Consider the following 21,983-nt stretch of genomic DNA (forward strand, 5'->3'; position numbering starts at 1 on the left):
GTTGCGATACTTGAAAAAACACAGCGCGTCAAATGTCATCATGCCACGTCATGCCGCATCACGCGGCATCACGCCACGTCACGCCGTGTCATGCTGCATCACGCCGTGTCACGCCGCGCCACCGGAGCATCACGCCGTGTCACGCCGCGCCACCGGAGCATCACGCCGCGCCACCGGAGCATCACGCTGTATCACGTCGTGCCACCGGAGCATCACGCTGCGTCATGCCGCAAATTTTTCGGTAACCTGATACGTCAGGCAATGAAGCCGGCAGTCGCCGAAAAAATCGTCAAGTGGGACAGGCCCTTAAGACTATACATGACCACAACCAAGCTGTCCACAATGTGCAGATACGTACATGATGGAGGGAAATAAGGTTTAATGCAAGATGAAGTCCACTAAAGTCCGATTAAACATATTCCGAGGGTCTTCATTGGGGTAGATAGTAGCTCAAGGCCGCTCTCTGGTTGGTCGCTCTACAGCAGTTTGTGTCTATTTTCGCTGGAAACCCACACCTGCAGTTCCTACCGGCTCATATTATTTGAATGTCGTCTTCCAATTTAGATACTTTTTTTTTTTAAACTTGCTTTTGATTGCCTTTGGATCATTTTTCTCTACTTCAGGCTTTTATAGTCTCTTGGGGTCTTTCTAATAATTAACATTCCTTTCATTATCCTGTCATAATTCCCTTCTATTCACAAAAAAGTAATTTAATCATGTTTCATTCAACAAGCTTCCATTTGTGAGCCTCAGTATAAATTGTCACTAAAACAGCAACATCTTATGGTGTTTTTTTCTCACAAGCCATAAAAAACTGAATCCATTGTCCTGCCATGCTGTGGACATTCCCTCACATAAATGGTGGCAATCTCAGTATTGACAGGTGAATATCGAAGTCTGTAGCATATAAGCTGAGCTCCATAGACAACCTCTTTGTTCTGCCTCAGCAGGAGATTGTTGATACAGCCCTAAGGTGGGATAGAATCCCTTTGGCATCTCCCAGCTTTTAAAGATTCAATCTAAGGCACAGTGGTGCGACGGAAGAGTTGCTGCCTTACAGCGCCAGAGACCCTTCTCTCTTGTGCCTTATGATCTCTGGGGCAACCTCTCCAAATACTGTTCCTGAAAGATTCTTCTTTATTGAGCTGGATACTAAAGCCACAGATGGATGTTCTGAAAATCCCCCGGCGTTATATCATAAGATCATAAGTCATAGGAGTAGAATTAGGCCATTCAGTCCATCAAGTCTACTCCACCATTCAATCATGGCTGATCAATCGTTCCCTCCTAACCCCATTGTCCTGCCTTCTCCACAATAACCTCTGACACCCTTTCTAATCAAGAATCTATCTATCTTTGCCTTCTGAATTCCACAGACACACTGCCCAATTCAACACCACACTGATTCAATGAGAATATATTCTCCTTGGCTACACCCAGTTCCCACACTCCCTGCCCTCCTCCTCCCCCTCCTCCAATATCCACGATGCTCTCTGGCATAGGTAATGTCTGCAGAATAATGCCAATAATGATCTTTTCCACAAGGCTGATTGTTAGGCTTACCTTCTCAACAGGGCAGTGCGGTGACGGAGTGGTAGAGTTGATGCCTTACAGCGACAGAGATCCGGGATCGATCCTCACTTCAGGCGCGGTCTGTACAGGCCCCGTGACCTGCATGGGTTTTCTCTGGGAGCTCCGGTTTAGTTTAGTTTAGTTTAGATTTACGGCGTGGAAACAGGCCCTTCAGCCCACCAGGTCCATGCCGACCAGCGATCCCAGCACATCAATACTATCCAACACTCACTAGGAACAATTTTTACATTTATACCAAGCCATATAACCTACAAACCTGTACGTCTTTGGAGTGTGGGAGGAAACCGAAGATCTCGGAGAAAACCCACGCAGATCACGAGGAGAACGTACAAACTCTGTACAGACAGCACCCATAAGTCAGGATCAAACCCAGGTCTCTGGCGCTGCATTCGCTGTAAGGCAGCAACTCTACCCTGCACCACCGTGACCACCGACACAGTTATCTCCCACACTCCAAAGACCTACAGGTTTGTAGGTTAATTGGCTTTGGTAAAGTTTGTAAATTGTCCCCAGTGTGTGTAAGATAGTGCTAGTATATGGTGATCACTGATTGGCGCAGACTTTGTGGGCTGAAGGGCCTATTGCTGCACTATATAGCTCTGTGATTCCACATGTGCATACACGAGAAGTGCTCCTCATTATTCAATAGTTTCTTGAGGAGAATTCTGTTACCTGCCAATGAAGTTTTAAACTCATTGAGTGATACGATATAAAAACGGGCCACTTGGCTGAATTTGTCAATGCTGGCCAATGTGTACTATTCTTATCACTAATAATCCCATTTCCCAGCATTTGGTATGTTGGTTTCTACGCCCAAGCAATCCAAGTGCTCATCTAGATGTATAATATAATTTAAGAGACATTGGGACAGAGAAAAACATTTTTCACACAGAGAATGGTGAATCTCTGGAACTCTCTGCCACAGAGCTATATTTAAGAGGGAGTTAGATGTGGCCCATGTGGCTAAAGGGATCAGGGGGTATGGAGAGAAGGCAGGTACAGGATACTGAGTTGGATGATCAGCCATGATCATACTGAATGGCGGTGCAGGCTCGAAGGGCTGAATGGCCTACTCCTGCACTTATTTTCTATGTTTCTATGTTTCTATACGGAGCGGAATTGTTTAGAGGTATATGGACCAAATGCAGGCACAGGGGGTTAGTGTAGGTTGGTTGGCATGGGTTTGTTGGGTCGAAGGGCCTGTTTTCTTGCTGTGTGACTCTTTGATGCTATGCATCTAGACCTTTCTTAACTACTACCAGTGACTCTTCTTAACTACTACAGAGCCTTCTTAACTAGACCTTCTTAACTACCACAGAGGAGGTGGCAGTGTGAACTGTGAGGAAGAGGATGATAGGAGGATGCAGGGTGACTTGGACAGGTTGGGTGAGTGGGCAGATACATGACAGATGCAGTTTAATGTGGATAAATGTGAGGGTATCGACTTTGGTGGCAAAAACAGTAAGGCAGATTATTATGTGAATGGTGTCAAGTTGGGAAAAGGGGAAGTTCAACGAGATCTGGAGGTCCCTGTTCATCAATCACTGAAAGTAAGCATGCAGGAACAGCAGACAGTGAAGAAAGCTAATGGCATGTTGGCCTTCATAACAAGATGAGTTGCGTAGAGGAGCAAATATGTCCTTCTGCATTTGTGCAGGGGCCTGGTGAGACCACACCAAGAGAATTGTATGCAGTTTTGGTCTCTAAATTTAAGGAAGGACATTCTAGCTATTAAGAGAGTGCAGCGTAGATTTACAAGGTTAATTCCCAGGATGGTGGGACTGAAAAATGTTGAAAGAATGGAGTGGCTGGGCTTTTGTACTTTGGAATTTAGAAGGACGAGAGGAAAACATATTGAAACATATAAGATTATTAAGGGATTGGACATGCTAGAGGCAGGAAACATGTTTCCAATGTTGGGGGAGTCCAGAACTAGGGGCCACAGTTTAAGAATAAGGGGAGGGCCATTTATAATGGAGATGTGGAAAAAGTTTTTTACCCAGAGAGTTGTGAATCTGTGGACTTCTCTGCCTCAGAAGGCAGTGGAGGCCAATTCTCTGGATGCTTTCAAGAGAGAGTTCGATAGAGCTATTAAAGATAGTGGAGTCAAGGGATATGGGGAGAAGGCAGGAATGGGGTACTGATTGTGGATGATCAGCCATGATCACAGTGAATGGCGGTGCTGGCTCAAAGGGCCGAATGGCCTACTCCTGCACCTATTGTCTATTGTCTAAGCAGTATATTCCAGGCACTTACCACTCTCTCTCTGAAGAAAGTGTGCTGATATGTTCTGTGACAAGGATTATTAAGAGCCCTGTACATTCTCAGGCATGAAATTTTCCATGCCAAGAAAAAAAGAAAATGATTGGAACAGAATATACTTCAAGGAGTCATAACATTAGACAAGGGATGCGAGTGAAAGGAAATTACCCTTTTGTGAATAGAAGGGAATTATGAAAGGATAATGAAACGAATATTAATTATTAGAAAGGCCCCAAGTGACTATAAAAGTCTAGCTTGAAGTTGAGAGAAAAATGATCCAAAGGCAATTAAAATCAGTTATTTAAAAAATGTATCTAAATTGGATGACGACATTCAAATAATGTGAGTATGAAGGGACTGCAAATGCTGCTTTACACTGAAGATAGACACAAAATACTGGAGTATTTTGGAGCGCGACAGGCAGCATCTCTGGAGAAAAGGAATAGGTGATGTTTCATGTCAAGATCCCTCTTCAGACCACAGAGCCTGAAGAGACATCGGAGTCTGAAGAAGGGTCTCGACCTGAAACGTCACTTATCCCAGTCTCCAGAGATGCTGCCTGACCTGCTGAGTGTCCTTCTGCATTTGTGCAGTAATTTGTGTCAAGAGAATTGTATTGCATGCAAATTTGAACATCAACCATTCCATTGGTTAATTCCCAGGATGGCGGGACTGAGAGATTCTGCCTGAAGGACATAACCACAGTGTCCATCTAACTAGGGCCACAGAATTTGTGGAAAAATGTGTAAATTGCAATATAAGTTTTTTACCAGATCCATTTCTCCTGTGGACTTCTCTGCCTCAGAAGGCAGTGGAGGCCCAGCATTTGCTTCAGACCAAGAGAGAGTTCTATAGGAGCATTCAATAGATAGTTCTGTGAAAGATCGACACAAAATGCTGGAGTGACACAGTGGGACAGGCAGTATCTCTGGAGAGAAGGAATAGGTTACGTTTTGGGTCAACACCCTTCTTCAGACTAGAGTCAGGGGAAACAGAAATGAGAGATATAGACTGATGTGGAAACTCCCCCATTGTTAGCTCTATAGCTATTTGCTAGGTGAGAACGAGAAGCTGGTGAGACTTGGGTGGGCGAGGGATGGAGAGAGATGGAATGCAGGGGTTACTTGAAGTTAGAGAGATTAATATTCATATGAATTTCCTTTATTGTCATTCAGACCTTACGGTCTGAACGAAATTTCGTGCCTGCAGTCATACATACAATGATACAATAATAAACAACAATAAACACAAATTAACATCCACCACAGTGAGTCCTCCAAACACCTCCTCACTGTGGTGGAGGCAAAAATCTTAGGGCTGCAGTCTCTTCCCTCTTCTCCCTCTGCGCTGAGGCAATTCCCCACCGGGCGATGGTACAAACAGTCCCGCAGCTCACCGAACCCCGCGAACGGGCCGGTTCAAACACTGTGGCCCGGGGTGGTTGAAGCCGCCGCACCTCCAGTCCAGCACACGCAGCCGCCGGCCCGCGGCTGAACCCAGGACTCTGGACACAGCCGCCAGAACGTCGTCCCAGCCACCGGAGCACCGTCCCAGCCCCCGGACCGGATCGCCCTCACGTGAGTACCGTTCCACCCTCAGGCTGGGCCACTCCGACGGGAGTGCCATTCCTCCCTCGGGCTGGGCCACTCCGACGGGAGTGCCGTTCCACCCTCAGGCTGGGCCACTCCAGCGGGAGTGCCGTTCCTCCCTCGGGCTGGGCCACTCTGACGGGAGTGCCGTTCCTCCCTCGGGCTGGGCCACTCCAGCGGGAGTGCCGTTCCTCCCTCGGGCTGGGCCACTCCGACGGGAGTGCCGTTCCTCCCTCGGGCTGGGCCACTCCGACGGGAGTGCCGTTGGGCTGGGCCACTCCAGCCCCTCACCATGCCGCTCTCACGGGAGCACCGTTCCATCCCGGGCTGGGCCGGGAGCGAGCCCAGGACGAGTCCTGTCAGCTGCCTCCAGAGTCCCGAGGTTGCCGGCTCCGCTAGGCCTCAGCGTAGACGGAGGCAAAGAAGGGGGTTACGACAAAAAGGTCGTATTCCCCCGAAGGGAGATCCCGGGGGTTGTAAGCTGCTCAAGCAAAATATGAAATGCTGTTGCTCCAATTTACATTTTGCCTCACTGACCATGGAGGAAGCCTAGGACAGAAAGGTCAGCGTGGGAATGGGAAGGGGAATTATAGTGGCAACCGGGAGATCAGGTAGGTTCAGGCTGATTGAGCACTCATTGTAATTTGGGCAGGAGTACAGAAGACAGGATGAAATGTTCCCGATGCAGGAAAAAAACTCCTGATGTTGGTGGAGTCCACAACCAGGGGTCACAGTTTAAGAACAAGGGGTAGGCCATTTAGGACTGAGATGAGCAAAAGCTTTATCACCCAGAGAGATGTGAATCTGTGGAATTCTCTGCAACAGAAGGCAGTTGGATGCCAATTCACTGGATGTTTTCAAGAGAGTTAGATTTAGCTCTTAGGACTAACAGAACCAAGGGATATGGGGAGAGTGCAGGAACGGGGTACTGATTTTGGATGATCAGCCGTGATCATATTGAATGGAGGTGCAGGCTCAAAAGGCCGAATGGCCTACTCCTGCACCTATTTTCTTTGTTTCTATGAAATGTTGATCTGGATCTTCCTAAATATTGCTGGCCACCTGATTGTTCAGGTGATGGGTCTGCACTGGGTCCCAGACTGATCCACATCATTGGGAATCTGGGAATTTACTGTCAGATTTAGAAATCCGGCAGATCAATGATCAGAATCTGTGTTGGGTCAAAGCCTGCCAAAGACTCTCCAGAGATGCTGCCTGTCCCATCTGAGTTCTTTGGTTATAAATCAGCATCTGCAGTTCCTCCCTGCACATTTTGTCTGCTCCATTGCCAAATCTCATCAAGGCATGCCTATTCTGAAGAGGTTCCCCACCTATCTCCGAAGAGACGCCTGCCACATAGTTTCTTGAATAAATCTGAAGAAGGGTCTCGACCCGAAACGTCGCCCAATCCCTCTCTCCAGCAATGCCGCCTGTACCGCTGAGTTACTCTAGCATTTTGTGTCTTTCTTAATCTCTACCGCTTGCAATAAGGCTAGAGCTTTAAGTTGCAAAGGGAATGTAAATTAATTATTTTTTAATTATCACGGCTTACTTTAATGCTCTTCGTTAATCATGTTTCTTGGGTTTTTATAAATCAAAAAAAAATCATTAGTCAAGTTCAATATATGTAATCTGATGACTATGACAGATATTTTTAAAGTCGCTACAGCTTTGACAGTGGCAAAGCCTTGCTTCCAGATTTTGGCTAATCTCCAAGGGATTTTGTAGGGGGAGTTCCTATCACTACATTGCTTAAGGTCTTCAGACTTTCGACTTTAGAGATACAGCGCGAAAACAGACCCTTCGGTCCACCGAGCCCAAGTCGACCAGCGATCACCCGATGCACTATCACTATCCTACACACGGTTGAGACTCTTCTTCAGAACTGAAACGTCGACCCCAAATGTCACCTATTTCCTTCGCTCATAGATACTGCCTCACCCGCTGAGTTTCTCCAGCATTTTTGTCTACCTTCGATTTTCCAGCATCTGCAGTTCCTTCTTAAACACCCTGCACATTAGGGTCAATTTACAATTTTTACCAAAGCCAATTAACCTACAAACCTTTGGACATCTTTTGAATGTGGGAGGAAGCCGGAGAACCCAGAAAATACATGCGTGCTCACGAGGAGAACGCACAAATTCTCAAGCACCCATCATCAGGATCAAACCTGGGTCTCTGGAGCTGTAAGGCAGCAACTGCAACATGTGCCACTGTGTCACCCATAAAGGCTCAAAACTACTGAGGCTACTGACTATGTGCTAGATAGAGGGTCCAGTAAGTCTAGCGATCCACCTCAGAGTATGCAAGTGCTGGGATGGAGGGAAAACCTTGTATGATCCTGCAGGATCAATTGTTGGGTATTAATGGTGGAATAGCAAGATGGATTCAACAGTGGTTGAATGGGAGATGCCAGAGAGTAATGGTGGATGGTTGTTTGTCAGGTTGGAGGCCAGTGACTAGTGGGGTGCCACAGGGATCTGTGTTAGGTCCACTATTGTTTGTCATGTACATCAATGATCTGGATGATGGTGTGGTAAATTGGATTAGTAAGTATACAGATGATACTAAGATAGGTGGTGTTGTGGATAATTCTTAAGGGGTTGGACAGGCTAGATGCAGGAAGATGTTCCCCGATGTTAGGGAAGTCCAGGACAAGGGGTCACAGCTTAAGGATAAGGGGGAAATCCTTAAAACCGAGATGAGAAGAACTTTTTTCACACAGAGAGTGGTGAATCTCTGGAACTCTCTGCCACAGAGGGTAGTTGAGGCCAGTTCATTGGCTATATTTAAGAGGGAGTTAGATGTGGCCCTTGTGGCTAAGGGGATCAGAGGGTATGGAGAGAAGGCAGGTACGGGATACTGAGTTGGATGATCAGTCATGATCATATCGAATGGCGGTGCAGGCTCGAAGGGCCGAATGGCCTACTCCTGCACCTAATTTATATGTTTCTATGTTTCTATGTTTCTAATGAAGTAGATTTTCAAAGTCTACAGAGAGATTTATGCCAGTTGGAAGAGTGGGCTGAAAGATGGCAGATTGAGTTTAATGCTGATAAGTGTGAAGTGCTACATCTTGTCAGGACAAATCAAAATAGGACGTACATGGTAAATGGTAGGGAATTGAAGAATGCAAGTGAACAGAGGGATCTGGGAATAACTGTGCACAGTTCCCTGAAAGTGGAATCTCATGTAGATAGGGTGACAAAAGAAAGCTCTTTGGTGTGCTGGCCTTTATAAATCAGAGCATTGAGTATAGAAGTTGGGATGTAATGTTAAAATTGTACAAGGCATTGGTGAGGCCAATTCTGGAGTATGGTGTACAATTTTGGTCGCCTAATTATAGGAAGGATGTCAACAAAATAGAGAGAGTACAGAGGAGATTTACTACAATGTTGCCTGGGTTTCAGCAACTAAGTTACAGAGAAAGGTTGAACAAGTAAGGGTTTTATTCTTTGGAGCGCAGAAGGTTAATGACATTTGAAATATTTCTGTCATAGCCCCTGCTATTTCTACACTAACTTCCCTCAATGTCCTAGGGAATATCCTGTCTGGACCTGGAGACTTATCCACTTTTATATTTTTCAAAAGTGTCAGTACTTCCTCTTCTTCGAATCTCATAGTTTTCATAGCTACTCTACTTGTTTCCCTTACCTCACATAATTCAATATCCTTCTCCTTGGTGAATACCGAAGAAAAAAAATTGTTCAATATCTCCCCCATCTCTTTTGGCTCTGCAGATAGCTGTCCACTCTGACTCTCTAATGGACCAATTGTATCCCTTGTTATCCTTTTGCTATTAAAATAGCTGTAGAAACCCTTTGGATTTACTTTCACCTTACTTGCCAAAGCAACCTCATATCTTCTTTTAGCTTTTCTAATTTCTTTCTTAAGATTCTTTTTACATTCTTTATACTCCTCAAGCACCTCATTTACTCCATGCTGCCTATAATTATCTCTAAAGTAGATCTCTCTCTTTTTCCGAACCAAGTGTCCAATTTCCCTTGAAAACCATGGCTCTTTCCACTTTTTACTATTTCCTTTCAACCGAACAGGGACTTAAGATTCTGTACTGTTAAAATGTCACCTTTAAATGTCCATTTCTCTTCCACATCTTTCCCATCAAACAAACTGTCCCAATTTACTCCTTTTAAATCCTTTCACATCTCCTCAAAGTTAGCCTTTCTCCAATCAAAAATCTCAACCCTAGGTCCAGTTCTGACCCTCTCCATAATTATATTGAAACTAATGGTATTGTGATCACTGGTCCCGAACTATTCCCCAACGCATACCTCTGCCACCTGACCTGTCTCATTTCCTAACAGGAGGTCCAGCACCACCCCTTCTCTAGGAGGTACTTCTATGTATTGCTGCAAAAAACTATCCTGCACACATTTTACAAACTCCAACCCATCCAACCCATTTACAGAATGTGTTTCCCAGTCTATGTGTGGAAAATTGAAATCTCCCACAATCACTACCTTGTGCTTACTACTAATATCTGCAATCTCCTTACATATTTGCTCTTCCAATTCTCGCTCCCCATTTGGCGGTCTATAATACACCCCTATAAGTGTTGCTACCCCTTTCCCATTTCTCAGTTCCACCCAAATAGCCTCCCTAGACGAGCCCTCTAATCTATTCTGCCAAAGCACTGCTGTAATATCTTCCCTGATAAACAATGCAACACCTCCACCTCTTGCCCCTCCAATTCTATCACACCTGAAGCAACGATATCCTGGAATATTTAGTTTCCAATCACAGCCCTCCTGCAACCATGTTTCACTGATCGCCACAACATCATACTTCCAGGTGTCAATCCAGACTTTAAGTTCATCCACCTTTCTTACAATGCTCCTAGCATTAAAATATACACATTTAAGAAACCCACGCTCTCTTATTCTCTGTTTATTGTCTTTTTCTTCTCTCTCCCCTACATTTTGGGTCAGAGTGCTACCATTCTCTGCCTCCTGCCTCACACACTGACTGCTAGCTTTCCCAATTCGAGTCCCTCCCCCCAACCATACTAGTTTAAAGTCTCCCCAGTATCCTTTGCAAATCTCCCCGCCAGGATATTGATCCCCCTCGAGTTCAAGTGCAACCCGTCCTTTCTGTACAGGTCGCACCTTCCCCAAAAGAGGTCCCAATGATCCCGATTCAGATCAGATTCAGATTCAATTTTAATTGTCATTGTCAGTGTACAGTACGGAGACAACAAAATGCATTTAGCATCTCCCTTGAAGAGCGACATAGCAAACGATTTGAATTAAAAAAAATAATAATAATAAGTGTCCGGGGGGGGGGGGGTGATTGGCAGTCACCGAGGTACGTTGTTTAGTAGAGTGACAGCGGCCGGAAAGAAGCTGTTCCTCGACCTGCTGGTTCGGCAACGGAGATACCTGTAGCGCCTCCCGGATGGTAGGAGGGTAAACAGTCCATGGTTGGGGTGAGAGCAGTCCTTGGCGATGCTGAGCGCCCTCCGCAGACAGCGCTTGCTTTGGACAGACTCAATGGAGGGGAGCGTGGAACCGGTGAGGCGTTGGGCAATTTTCACCACCCTCTGCAATGCCTTCCGGTCGGAGACAGAGCAGTTGCCATACCATACTGTGATGCAGTTGGTAAGGACTTGGTAAGGATCCTCTTAGATTAGAGAAATCAATATGATTTCATGATCCTGGACAGGGCCCAGGCGAGAAGTATCTGGTCCAATGACTGAGTGTTTGGTGGAAGCACAGCGGAGTTAAACAAAGGGCCTAGAAATGATTGGTGCAAAATGGTGAGCACAAATCTTGCTCATGAGCTATCTGCTGGTAAGTTCCAAAGCTCAGGAAAGACGAGTTAAGAAATTGAACTTGCATGAGGACAGGACTTATGACTTATTGTGACGTGACTTTCCTTCACATTGTTGCAATAGTAATAGAATGAACGAAGGGAATTAGGCATTTCTGAAGCCTGAGTTAGGATCCCAGGTTTAGAGATGCAGTATGGAAACAGGCCCTTCAGCCCACTGTGCATGCTGACACTCAGTCACCCGTTCATACTGTTCAACGTTGTCCCACTTTCACATCCACATCTACAATAAATGTAACTAAACAAAACGAAACTGGGCTAAACTAAACCAAACGAAACTCTACACTAGGTGCAATTTACAAAGGCCATTCAACCTACAAACACATACTTCGTTGGGAAGTGGGAGGAAATCGGAACACCCAGAGGAAACTCACACGGTCACAGGGAGTTTCTAGAGCCCAGGTCACAGTGCGTCCAAGAGCCCAGGTGGTGCGAGGGGGAAGAGGTATGAGATGCAAGGGGAGTGTTAAATTTCAGGGTCAGTCATGGTGTAGGGGCGGGTATGTCAACGGAGGGAGATGTAGAATTGGTGGATACAGAGGTGAGGGCTGGATCAGTAGATGGAGGGAGGCAACCAAGTGGGGCCATCAGTGATCGGGGGATGTGTTTGAAGCTTTGGAGGTGGAGGGGGTCTGGGCAGAGTTTCAGTGCCCACAGGTAAAGTGTTGGATTGGATGGCATCTACACATTGATGTATGAAAGGGGATGGAGAGGGCCTGGTAAAGATTGTGAGTTTTAACTTTTTTTAAAAAACGTAATGGAGCAATAAGGTACACAAATGGTAAGTTCATAAGTTCTAGGAGCAGAATTGTCATTTGGCCCATCAAATCTACTCCGCCATTCAATCATGTATGAGCTTTCTTTCCCTCTCAACCCCAGTCTTTGTAGTGTGGAGCTTACTTGTAAGTTCATGCGTAAGAGTAGCAGAATTAGGCCATTCGACCCATCGAGTCTATTCCACCATTCAATCGTGGCTGATCAATGATTCCCTCTCCACCCCATTCTCCTGCCTTCTCCTCATAACCCCTGACACCCGTACTAATCAAGAATCTGTCACTGCTTCAAAAATACTCAATTATTTGGCCTCCACAGCCTTCTGGGGCAATGAATTCCACAGATTCACCACCCTCTGACTAAAGAAACTGCTCCTTCAGGTGCCTGTTCCTTTGCTTCTGATGGGAGATGTTGGTAAGTTGGTGAGTTGGATTTAATTACCCTCCAAATTAAATTTTCAATGAAGTTGTTAGAAGTTAATTAATGAGCATTTAAAATCCATTAAAGGAGGGCTTTGCATTTCCATAGACAGCCGATATGTTATTATAAAAACTCCAAGCTTAATATCCCAGTGTAAAGATGAACTTATGAACTTATGAAGATATTTAGTGTGGCAGATATTTAGGGCAGCACGGTGGCGCAGTGGAAGAGTTGGTGCCTTACAGCGCTTGAGACCCGGGTTCGATCCTGACCACGGGTGCTCTCTGTACGGAGTTTGTACATTCTCCACGTGACCATGTGCGTTTCTCCAAGATCCCTGGTTTCCTCCCACACTCCAAAGACGTACAGGTTTGTAGGTTAATTGACTTGGGCTTGTATACTTGATATTTGTAAATTATCCTTGGCGTGTATAGGCTTGTGTTAATGTGCGGGGATCGCTGGTCATGCCGAATCGATGGCCCAAAGGGCCTGTTTCCGCGCTGTATCTCTAAACTAGTAATTCACCATTTAATGCACGGAATGATGTCCCAAAATGCCACCACCTACTGGACGGCTGATTGTATTACACTTCCCATTTATGCATTTTGTGATCAGAAATTAATAGATTAGCGGTATTTATTTTGCAAGTGCATCATATTGCTGGAGTTTGGCTGAATGAGAAAGGGAACTGCATGTTTTATATTCACAGTTGTAGTGTCAATGACCCGTCCAGGGCTCCACCAGTACATAATCCAAGATGACACTTCAGTGCAGTCACTGAAAAGGCACACTGTTAGACACAGTGTACTTGAAATACCATCTGAAGGGACTGCTCCTCAAGTTTTGGTTGCATTTTAGAACCATGATTCTGGTATTTGGGCACAAGACAGGGAATGGGGAGGGTCGATTGGGAGGGCGGTATCTCCCTGTCAGTCTGCTCCTGGTCCTGGCCAAGATGGCCATGGTCCAGGCAGTGCATAGTCGATGGTCACACCACCCTCTTCCGGGCCAATGACAATATCAATTCTTTTTTATCTCCTTTCTAAAGGTACGTTCTTTCATTCTAAGGCTATGGCCTCTGGTCCTCGACTCTTCCACTAGTGGAAACATCCTCTCCACATCCACTCTATCCAGGCCTTTCTCCATTTGATAAGTTTCAATGAGGACATCTGGTGAAGATATTCTTATAGAGCATGGATGGGAAGCTCCTGGATTAGAGCTCAATGGTGATGTAGTTCTGAGTGAGGATGGTCTTGCATAGTGGAGGTGGTGATGCATTGGTTTTAGTGTATTTTATTATCAAACACATGCCGAGGTAGAGTGGAAAGCTTTTGTTTTGCGTGCTATCCCATAACATCATATAATACTATACATGACTGCAATCAAACCATACAACATTGTGAGCAGTTTTGGGCCCCTTATCCGAGGAAGGATGTGCTAGTGTTGGAATGGCCTAATTCTGCTACTCTTATGCATGAGTTAACACTGGAGGAGCGCTTGATGGCTGTGGGCCTATACTCACTGAAGTTTCCAAGTATGAGGGAGGATGTCATTGAAACCTACTAAATAATGAAAAGCCTAGATCAAGTGGATGTGGAGAGGGTGGTTCTAGTAGTGGGAGAGTCTAGGACCAGAGGGCACAGCCACCATTGACATTGTAGTTCCAGAGATAAGTTGGAAGATTGGGACTACACCCTAGTGATGGAGGACTGTTCTGAAGTCTGAAAACAGAGGGTTCCTGTAGTACGTGGTTTCAAGCTTTTGTACATTTTGTCTCAATGGAAATGGGTGAAGATGAATGACTGGGGTGAACATCTACCCAGTTCCACAGTTCACCACAATGTACCCCCCCCCCCCCCCCCCCCCCCCCCCCCCCCCCCTGAGATGACATCACCTTTCTATGCCAACTATGGGCCTATAAGTGCATCACCCTGCCTGAGATAATTTTTTGTCAACCCTAATTAGTCCTGGTCTTTTCTCGCCTCCAGCTCTTCACCTCTTTCAGCCACTCCCTCTATTTTCAATCTGAAGAAAGGTCCTGACCTGAAACGTCACCCATCCTTTTCCCTCGAGAGATTCTGCCCCTCACGCTAAGTTACTCCAGCACTTTGTGTCTATCTTTGGTACAAACCAGAATCTGCAGTTCTTTGTTTATACAAGGTCTATATTGGCTGATTTTCAGAGACAGATGGAGTCAATGGTGGACGTGCGATTGACTGGACTACATCCACAACTCTGCAATTTCTTGCCATCTTGAGAAGAGCAGTTCCTAAACCAAGCTGTGTGGCAACGTGATAGTGTGCTGAAGATGGTAGTTTGCACTGAAGATAGACACAAAATGCTGGAGAAACTCAGCAATTCAGGCAGCTTCTTGGAGGAAAGGAATAGGTGCCATTCTGGGTCGAGATCCATCATCAGTCTGATGAATTGTCTCGATCCGAAACATCACCCATTCCTTTTCTCCTAAGATGCTGCCGGACCCGCTGAGTTACTCCAACATTTTGTGTCTATGCAACCTGATGTGCTTTCTGCAATGCACCCTATCCACAGTGCCACTATGCTTCTTGGTGGAATAGCATATGACTCCAGTTTCATCTTTGTTCAAGCTTGTTAGCAGGTCCTATTTTAATTAAATTACCTTTTATATTCAAAAGGCAATCCATCTTTAACGTTTTCTTCTTGTATATTATATCCATGATTGCATTGTTTTGCTCTTTTGTCCAAAATAACAAAGCGCTCAGCAAGATAGGCAGCATCTGTCGAAAGAAAAACATAGTTAACATTTCAGGTAGAAGATCATTTGCCAAAACTGGGAAGGAGACGTACAGGGTTTGATCTACGCTGGCATTTAAAAAATATATTATAATAATTTACCTTGTATTTTCTTTCTTTCTTTCTGTGAAATGGGACAGATATAGTATAGAAAGATGAGAAGAGTGTGGTTGGGTGAGTGAGGGACCAGTTGTAAACTGTCTCTTATCCCACAGCTGGGCGGCATGGTGGCATGGTGGCATGGAGGTAGAGTTGCTGCCCTTCAGCACCAGATACCCCGGGTTCTCCCTGTGACCTGCGTGGTATTTCTCCGGGACCCCCGGTTTCCTCCTACATTTGAAGGACGTACAGGTTTGTAGGCAAATTGGCTTGGTAATATAATAAATTGTCCCTAGTGTGTTGGATAATGTCAATGAGCAGGGATCGCTGGTCGGCGCGGACCTGGAGGTGCTGAAGGGCCTGTTTCCGCACTCAATCTCTCAACTAAACAAAGCTGGGCTTACATGCACTATAGACCTGGAAAAACTCAGATTCATGTGCACTGAGAGATCTCCTCTCAGGAGAGGCAAACATTAGGTGATACCATCGTCCACATTGTGCCTGAAATACACAGAGGATAATTGCCTGGAATTCCCTCACTATGTGAACAAGATACATCATATGTGTTACCTCTGCAGCTGTTTTGCAGTAACTTTTAATGCAGGAACTGCTTTGCTACCGACTGCTGCGACCTAATCCGCGAGTTAAGTAGAGTGTCTTCAACCTTCAAGCTCGAGGGCACTCGCCTGGAAATCCTCGAGTTGGATCGGCCGTCCACGTTGAAAGCGCGAGCTGGATCAACCGACCGCACCCGCACACACACACACACACTCACACACACACACGCACACACACACACACACACACACACATACACACACACACAGCATGCACACACAGGCATACGGGGGAGCGCTGTCAAACACACACACATGAAAAGGAAGGTAAAAGACAGCGCACGCATACGATGACACACTTTAGACGTGGAGGAGGGACACAGGGGAGACACACACACACACACACACACACACACACACACACACACACACAGACACACACATTTTTCCGCAACAAGCTTTGGCACGAGTAAATTTTGTCTTCACTACACACACACACACACACACAGCACACACAGTTCCACACACCTCACACCACACATTCAGATTCCGATTCAATCAGCTGGGGGCCAGGGTAAAGCGGGGGACAGCGCTGTCTGAATCTCACACTTGAAGAGCAATGCAAAATTTGAAGGTAAAAATAAACAGCTGCCGGGGGGGGGGGGTGTGAGTCCTTTAGTAAGTGTGTAGAGTGACAGCCGCCGGAAAGAGACCTGGGTTGCAAGAGAGGGGCGCCTCCCGGATGGAGGAGGGTAAGAGTCCAGGGTTGGGGTGAGAGAAGTCCTTGGCGATGAGAAGGAGTGGAGACAGCACTTTTTGGACAGAGTCAATGGATAAAGTTTACCGGTGGGCGTTGGGCAATTTTACCACCCTCTGGTTGCCCTTGGTCCTGAGACAAAGTTCCATACCAATGATGCAGTTGGTAAAAATGCTCCAGACGGTAGAAAGGGCCTATGGACAGATGCCCTCGACTGCCTGTAAGAAAAGCGCGATGAGCCTCCACTGCAGTACGAGTTAAAAAGAACCATGCCAACTAAATGCTACTCGCGGAAAAATTTTCAACACGCTGAAAATTTTTCTGCAACCTAGCTTTGGCCACGAGTATGCGGTATCTTCCATCGAGCATGAAGGAAAGTTCCAGTGACCTCATAGGACCTACTAGCTGTTGTTGACCATGCTGCGAGTTTGAGTCGAGGGCAAAGTCTTCTGAACTCGCGGATTAGGTTGCCGCAGTGGGACAGCCCCTTAACTCTTTAAAGGTGAATGAGCAGCAGGTGGAAGTTTAGCATCTTGAGCAATTCTGTGTTATTTGCCATTTAATTCATGCCCAAACTTGGCAAGTGCTTCATTTAAATTGGTGTGTACACTTTTGGCCCAGTATCAGAGCAGTCTAACCATTGTTTTTTAAAGCATTGCTGACAGTCTCTCCAAAATATTATAGAAGGGTTTCCAATGAGGTAGACAGTAGCTCACAACTAGAGTGGTCCAGAGCTACCATCCACCTCTTTGGAGATGCTTGGGATGTCTTTTTGGAGTGACTGAAACACGATAAAAGGATTAAAGTTTAGTGCAAGGTGCAATCTGTTTAAAGAGAGACTGAGGGTCTCCAATGAGATAGATAGTACCTCAAAACTAGATAGCAGTCCTGGGCTACTATCTACCTCATTAGAGACCCTCAGACTATCGCAGATGTGTCTATCTTAGACTATCATTAATTGGACTTTACTGGACTTTATCTTGCATTAAACCTTATTCCCTTAATCATGTATCTGGATGGCTTGATTGTAATCATGTATAGTCTTTCCATTGACTCATGGGAGAGGGACATTCAGAAGTTGGTATCATCCATAGTGTACCTTATCTATGTCGGAGGTGATTAGCCCCATTCTCTGCTGATAATTCGTGTTGTTTTGTTTAGTTTAGTTTTGAGACGCTGCGTGGAAACACGCCCAACCAAGTCCGCGCCGCCCAACGATCCCCATACATTAAAACTATCTAACACGCTATGGATAATTTAAAATTTTTACCAAAGCCAAAATACTTGGCATTTTGTGACATCTTTCCATGCATTAAATGGTGAATGACTAGTTTAGTTTAGAGAAACAGCGCGGAAACAGGCCCTTCAGCCCACCAAGTCCGCGCCAACCAGCGATCCCTGCACATTAGCACAAGCCTACACACACTAAGGACAATTTACACTTATACCAAGTGTATAAAATCAAGCCAAGTAACTTACAAACCCGTACGTCTTTGGAGTGCGGGAGGAGACCAGAGCACCCGGAGAATACCCATGTGGTCGCGGGGGGAACGTACAAACACTGAACAGACAGCACCCGTAGTCAGGATCAAACCCAAGTCTCTGGCGCTGTAAGGCAGCTACCCCACTGCTGCATCACTGTGCCTCCCGCTTTCTTTTTTATTTAGTGAATTCCTTACTTTCTCTTCTATTTCAGGTGCTTGCCAAACTACTGTGAGCATGGAGGAGAATGTTCACAGTCTTGGAATACATTTTACTGTGACTGCGTGGGAACAGACTATACTGGAGCCACCTGCCATAACTGTGAGTGGATTTGTGAGCCACCTCTTTGTTATAATTTGGGAATTGTACTACTGTGACAAGTCAAAATATGTTATTCGGATAATTACTGATTTGTTCTGAACATCAACTTAGATTTCCATGTACCTGCTTGCATAAGATTGTAGATCATAAGGTCATAAGTGATAAGATCAGAATTAGGCCATTCAGCCCATCAAGTCTACACCAACATTCAATCATGGTTGATCTTTCTCTCCCTCCTAGCCCCATTCTCCTGCCTTCTCCCCATAACGCCTGACACCCATTCTAATCAAGAATCTATCTATCTATGCCTTAAAAATATCCATTGACTTGGCCTCCACAGCCTTCTGTGGCATAGAATTCCACAGAATTCCACAGTGGCGTGTGTCGCTGTTTGGAGCACTAACATGCACAAGGGTCGAAGCAAGGGGAAGCACTCCTCACCACCGAACTGCCTCAAAAAAGGCAGCCATAATCAAGGGCCCACATCATCCTGGCCATGCTCTTGTTTCACTCCTGCCATGGGGAGTGGGAGGAGGGCCATCGAGAACGACAAGGGCTGTCAGAGAGTGAAGAGGAGCTGTCAGAGAGGGAGGAAGACATCAGAGTGAGGGGGCACGTTGAGTGCGAGGAGGGCTGTCAGAGAGTTGGAGAGCTGGGGGCTGCAACAAACGAAGGGGGGGGGGACAGAAGGGGGTCCCAATGGAGGGTTGGGAGGGGGGAGGGTGGTGAACTGCTGCCACATGTGGCGGCAGGCAAAAGATAGGACTGTTCAGTGAATTTCTATAACTTTTTCGGCACCAAAAACGGAGGTTTTGACAAACCTCACACTGCTTAGGTGAGGTTTGCTATTTGATTTTACTGGGTTGTTTGCATAACAAAGTGTTTAACTGTACCTAGACGTACAGGTTTGTAGACTAATTGGCTTGGTATAAAGTATCATTGAATTGAATCATTGAGAAGAAGGTATCGGAGAATGCAAACAGTGATGTCCAGGTTCAGGAACAGCTTCTTCCCAATAAAAATCAGGCAAACGAACACTACAACACCAACTAAATTTTGAACTACAATCTGTCTTGGGTACACTGGGGACTTTTGTTTTGTATTGCACTAATATTGTTTATCTCATTTATTGGCCCTTTGGTTTGTTTATTATTTCATCTATTAAACACTGTTTACAGACCTGTTCTGCTGCTTAGATTAGTTTAGAGATTCAGTGCGGAAACAGGCCATTTGGCCTACCGAGTCCATGCCGACTGGCGATCTTCGCACACTCACACTATCCTACACACACTAGGGGCAATTTACATTTATACCAAGCCAATTAGTGTACAAACCTGAACGTCCGGAGTGTGGGAGGTCATATTGATTAGTAGGGCTGGATGTTACAATCCCTAAGGTTCTTCACCGCAACTGACACCCGGTATTCTTGGGGGTGACCACTAGGTGATTTTGCTACTGACCATACAAGGGGTGGTGGGTGTATGGAACAAGCAGCCAGAGGAGGTAGTTGAGGCTGGGACTATCCCAATGTTTAAGAAACAGTTAGACAGGTACATGGATAGGACAAGTTTGGAGGGATATGGACCATGCGTGGGCAGGTGGGACTAGTGTAGCTGGGACATGTTGGCCGGTGTGGGCAAGTTGGGCCGAAGGGCCTATTTCCACACTGTATGACTCTATGACCCCGTACACTAGTTCTAGGTTATCCTAGTTTTGCATCCTACACGCTAGGGGCAATTTGCAGAAGCCAATTAATCTACAAACCTGCAGGCCTTTGGGATGTGGGAGGAAACCGGAGCACCCAGAGGAAACCCACACAGTCACCTGGAGAAGGTGTAAACTCCACTCCGACAGCGCTTGTGGTCAGGATCGAACCCAGATCTCTGGTTCTGTGAGGCAGCAGCTCTACCAGCTGTGCCACTGTGCCGTCTTGTGGAATAATTTATTTATTATTTCTTTCATTATATATAATTACAGGGAGTTTATCTCAGAACTGTATTCAGATCGTAGCTTGAATACTGTGTGTAGTTCAGGCCACCACATGACAGCAATGTTTGTACTGCTGAGGGTGGAGAGGAGATTTAGGAGATTGTTGCCATGATTGGGAAATATTTAACCTAGTTTGGTTTTATTTTTGTGTATAAAATCATGAGACGAATAGATCGGGTTGGTGCACAGAGTCTCTTGACCAGAGTAGGGGAATCGAGGACCAGAGGACATAGGTTTCAGGTGCAGGGGAAAAGATTTGTTAGGAGTCTGAGGGGTAACTTTTTCACACAAAGGGTAGGGGGAGTATGAAATAAGCTGCCAGAGGAGGTAGTTGAGGCTGGGACTATCCCAACACTTAAGGGGCTGTCCCACTTGGGCAACCTAATCCGCGAGTTCTGGCGAGTTTGTCATCGACTCGTACTCGCAGCATGGTTGACACAAGGTCGTAGGAGATCTTTGTAACTCTCCTTCATGCTCGAGAGTAGTCCCCGCATACTCGAGGCCTCAGCTTGGTCATGGCGTATTTATTCAACATGTTGAAAAATGCCCGCTAGTAAAAAAAGGTCGCCATGGAAAAAATCAACTTTTTTTACTTGTAGGTTTAGTCATAATAGGTCGTAGTAGGTCGTAGTAGGTCGGCATGTTAGTCGTAGTTAATCGAGGGTAGTCAAAGGTAATCGAAGGTAGTCGTAGATAGTCTTCTTCATAGTCGAAAGGAGATCGAAGGAGATCGAAGGAGGTCGTCTTCACTCTCCACTATTCGGTGTCCAATTTTCCCGAAATTCGTCATAGCTAGTCGTCGTTAGTCGAAGTTAGTCTTCAACATTGACGAAGGAGGTTGAAGGAGGTCTTCTACAGAGGCGAAAGAGGTCTTCAACATGACATTTTTTCAAACTCTTCTAAACTCGCCAATTAGGTCGCCCAAGTGGGATAGCCCCTTTAAGAAACAGTTAGACAGGTACATGGATAGGACAGGTTTGGAGGGATCTGGACCAAACGTGGGCAGCTGTGACTAATGTAGCTGTGCTATGTTGGCTGGTGTGGGCAAGTTAGGCCGAAGGGCCTGTTTCCACATTGTATCACTCTATGACTCCATGTTATCAACTGAGAAGGCTGGCGGGGAAACATCACTGAGGTTTATGGTATTATGAGAGGACAAGATGGAGTAAATAAGCAGAAGTTTTATAGGACTTTAGTTCGTGGAGTATCACGTGCAGTTCTGGTCGCCCCATTACAGCAAGGGTGTGGAGGAGTTTTTAGCAGAATGCCTGCCTGAATTAGAGGGTGCTAGCTATAAGGCGAGGTTGGACAAGCTTGCATTGTTATCTCAGGAGCATTGGAAGCTGAGGGGGTGACCTAGTGGAAGTATATATAATTGTGCGTGGCATGGATAGGATAACCAGATTGTTTTTCGTAGGATGGAAATGTCAAAGACTGGAGGGCATGGCTTTAAGGTGAGAGGGCCAGAAGGAGCTGTGCAGGGCATGGGGTGATACGCAACAGTAGAGTTGCTGCCTT

The 21,983-nt window shown here is 45.8% G+C and overlaps 1 protein-coding gene across 1 annotated transcript in view; it reads left to right on the forward strand.

The window, feature by feature from the left end:
• Nucleotides 1-21,983, forward strand: part of LOC129699106 (contactin-associated protein-like 5) — a 682,034-nt gene that overhangs the window by 369,439 nt on the left and 290,612 nt on the right. Inside the window, exon 11 of the mRNA XM_055638765.1 lies at nt 18,370-18,476. Within this exon, the coding sequence (XP_055494740.1) occupies nt 18,370-18,476 (107 nt within the window). The remainder of the gene's footprint in view (nt 1-18,369; nt 18,477-21,983) is intronic.

Source organism: Leucoraja erinacea, chromosome 7 (assembly GCF_028641065.1).
Source record: "Leucoraja erinacea ecotype New England chromosome 7, Leri_hhj_1, whole genome shotgun sequence".
Classification (NCBI taxonomy): Eukaryota; Metazoa; Chordata; class Chondrichthyes; order Rajiformes; family Rajidae; genus Leucoraja; species Leucoraja erinaceus.